This window comes from Ovis aries, chromosome 2 (assembly GCF_016772045.2).
Source record: "Ovis aries strain OAR_USU_Benz2616 breed Rambouillet chromosome 2, ARS-UI_Ramb_v3.0, whole genome shotgun sequence".
Taxonomy (NCBI): Eukaryota; Metazoa; Chordata; class Mammalia; order Artiodactyla; family Bovidae; genus Ovis; species Ovis aries.
The window spans coordinates 63,652,060-63,654,581 of NC_056055.1; the positions used below are offsets into that span (position 1 = coordinate 63,652,060).

The 2,522-nt window shown below is 36.2% G+C and overlaps 1 protein-coding gene across 1 annotated transcript; it reads right to left on the reverse strand.

Moving 5' to 3' along the window:
• Positions 1 to 1,135: 1,135 nt before the first annotated feature.
• LOC114113074 (cytochrome P450 1A4-like) lies at positions 1,136 to 2,203 on the reverse strand. The gene has a single exon (XM_042243345.2). It carries the CDS (start codon positions 1,902 to 1,904, stop codon positions 1,320 to 1,322), a length of 585 nt encoding a protein of 194 aa, XP_042099279.1. The 5' UTR covers positions 1,905 to 2,203; the 3' UTR covers positions 1,136 to 1,319.
• Positions 2,204 to 2,522: the final 319 nt, after the last annotated feature.

A 2,522-nucleotide genomic window follows, 5' to 3' on the forward strand; every position in this document is an offset into this window, starting at 1 on the left:
TAATCAGAGCATCAGTGATATCTTGGATATGGTCTTGAGGACACAAACCTTAACATGATTATTCATCCCTTCTTACATTTTACAGCACATATGACTCTCATGCAGGAAGAGCCATATTACCATGTAACTTGAAATGAACCCAATTAACTTAAGAATGTAAAGAATATAAGTAGATCATTTTAAATCTTGCAACTAATTTTGCTTGTCAGTGGTAATGCTCAATCATAAAAGAGTGTAGTGAAGAAAACCAAGTTACCAAACTCAATTTTCTTCTTAGAAGTTTTTTTTTTTTTTTCAATCAATAAAGCGTATGCCTATGTCTGGAAGCACACTTAGAAAAATCAGAGGTTAACTTATAGAGAAAATGCTAAGCAATAAATATAAAAGATTTTCAAACCTATTGTAAGAATTTTACTATGATCACCATGTAAAAGGAGGTGGGATTGGAATAGGTTAGGGAGTATGAAAAAAAATTTTATGAATTTCACAAATTGTTTTATTTACAGTATCTGATCTAGAATTCCAAGCTGGTACCTTGATACAGATTGTTTTCTGCCCATTCCTTATAATCAGATGGGACTTAAGTCCTCACTCTCTTCATTTGTTCAATTATCTACTTTTTCATGTTTCCCCCCGCAATGCTTTACTCTCAGGAAATAGTTCCCTAACAACTAGGATTTTTTCTAGTATTTACATAATTCGAGAGAGAAATTTTCTTTTGTGGACCATCAAATTGGGCCAAAAACATTGCAATGGCCTCACAAAAAGGCTTGCTTCTGTCATCTGGAAAACATTTATACACGTGTTATGATCTCAAAGTTCATTTCTCCATAGGAAAGAAACTCAAGGAGGATATTAGACTAAACTGGAAGCTTCCTATACAGGACATTCCTTATAATTATGAAAAGAACTTTCTGGAAAAATTATGCTGATACTTTTAAGACCTCATCGTTTCAGAGATAAAATTAGAGAAACAAAATTATTGGGTCATTTCTTCAGGAAACCCATTTACATGTTGATCATCATTTATTAGCCAAGGACAGATTCATATTTCAAGTATGCACCTTATCTACACAGTATGGAAATTCTGAGATTTAAAAAAATTCAAAGTTCTTTTTTGGGTCCCTGCGTGAGAACTAAGTAATACTGCCCTATAATCTCTCTGAGTGGACTTCACATTTATTAATGGTTTGGGTGAGGTTCATTATGGAAAAACTACAGTAAAAGAACCAAGGTAGTACATACAACTGTCTGAGCTCTCAATGCATTTCACAACTTGTTTTTTTCCTTCTCACCAAATCCCTTGTCCCGTCATGCATTTAAACCCTTACCTTATCGTGTAAGATGATCTGGTACATGGAGAGCAATAAACATGCCTGATAGAGAATAAATAGAGAGAGTAGTAATAAATAGCAGAGGATAAATGCCTGATTCGGGGCATGATAAAACTCCTGGGGAGCATTTATAGCTTGCAAAGGAAGGTATCTTAAAGATGGTATGAAATCAGCAGGATTTGAGGCACTGGAGGCCTTGAGTAAGTCATCGTCTGTTTTAACAATTCTAAGAAACTCCTCATCACTGTGGTCATATCTCTTGCCAAAGCAAAGGGTACAGATAACATTGGCCATAGCACAGGTAATAGCACCTCTAGGTTCAAAGCTGCCACTCTTGGAAGTCAATTCTGTAAAGACTTTTACCAGCTCAGAGACTTCCTCGATGACATGTTCCTCAAGTAAGCAAGAGCAGGTGGAGAATTTTGCTTCTGCTTTAGAAAATGTTTGTAAAGCATTGGAAGCAATTTTCTTATGAAGTTTCCAGTTCTCCCCATTGAACGCATAAGACTCTTCATTGTGCCAGGAAAGAAAAGGTATACACATTAGGTCAGCCTGCAAAATGCTCTCCATTTTTGAGTAGCACTTTCACCATTTCCATCCCATTCATCACCAGGACAGGTACCATGCCAAGTTTGATGAGAAAGACATCTCCATATTTCTTCCTCATTTCCATGAAGGTAAGGTAAGGATGGTCTCCAAGCTGAAGATTTTCCACGATGGAGAGGGACCATGGGCTAGGAGGAAACACCTCCTTTCTCCCTTTGTTTCCTAGTTCTCTTACAAAAACAAAAACCATCACCAAAATTATGAGAGAAGTGGTCACCTCTCCAGAAGTGACTGCCATCCCGAACATCATTTTCAGGTATAAAACACCTAAAATAGAAAAATTTAACCATCATTTTTGCTCTTCTAAGCATAGGCTAAGTAGTCTTTCTCCATGTAAACATTTAGGAGAAAAGTACAGACTCTTTATATTTAGATGAAAACTATTATTAAACAATGCACCAAGAGGGTAAAATTAAATTCTTGTAAAATTCACTGTATGTCTATCTCAATTCTATTATTTTCATGATTCTAACCATTAGACTAAATCCTTTCATGTCAGTTGTTGACATCATGGACAGAAGAAGAGGATAACTCACTGTAGGAAGCAGCTTGGTGGGTGGCAAATGGATTGAGGCTACAGAA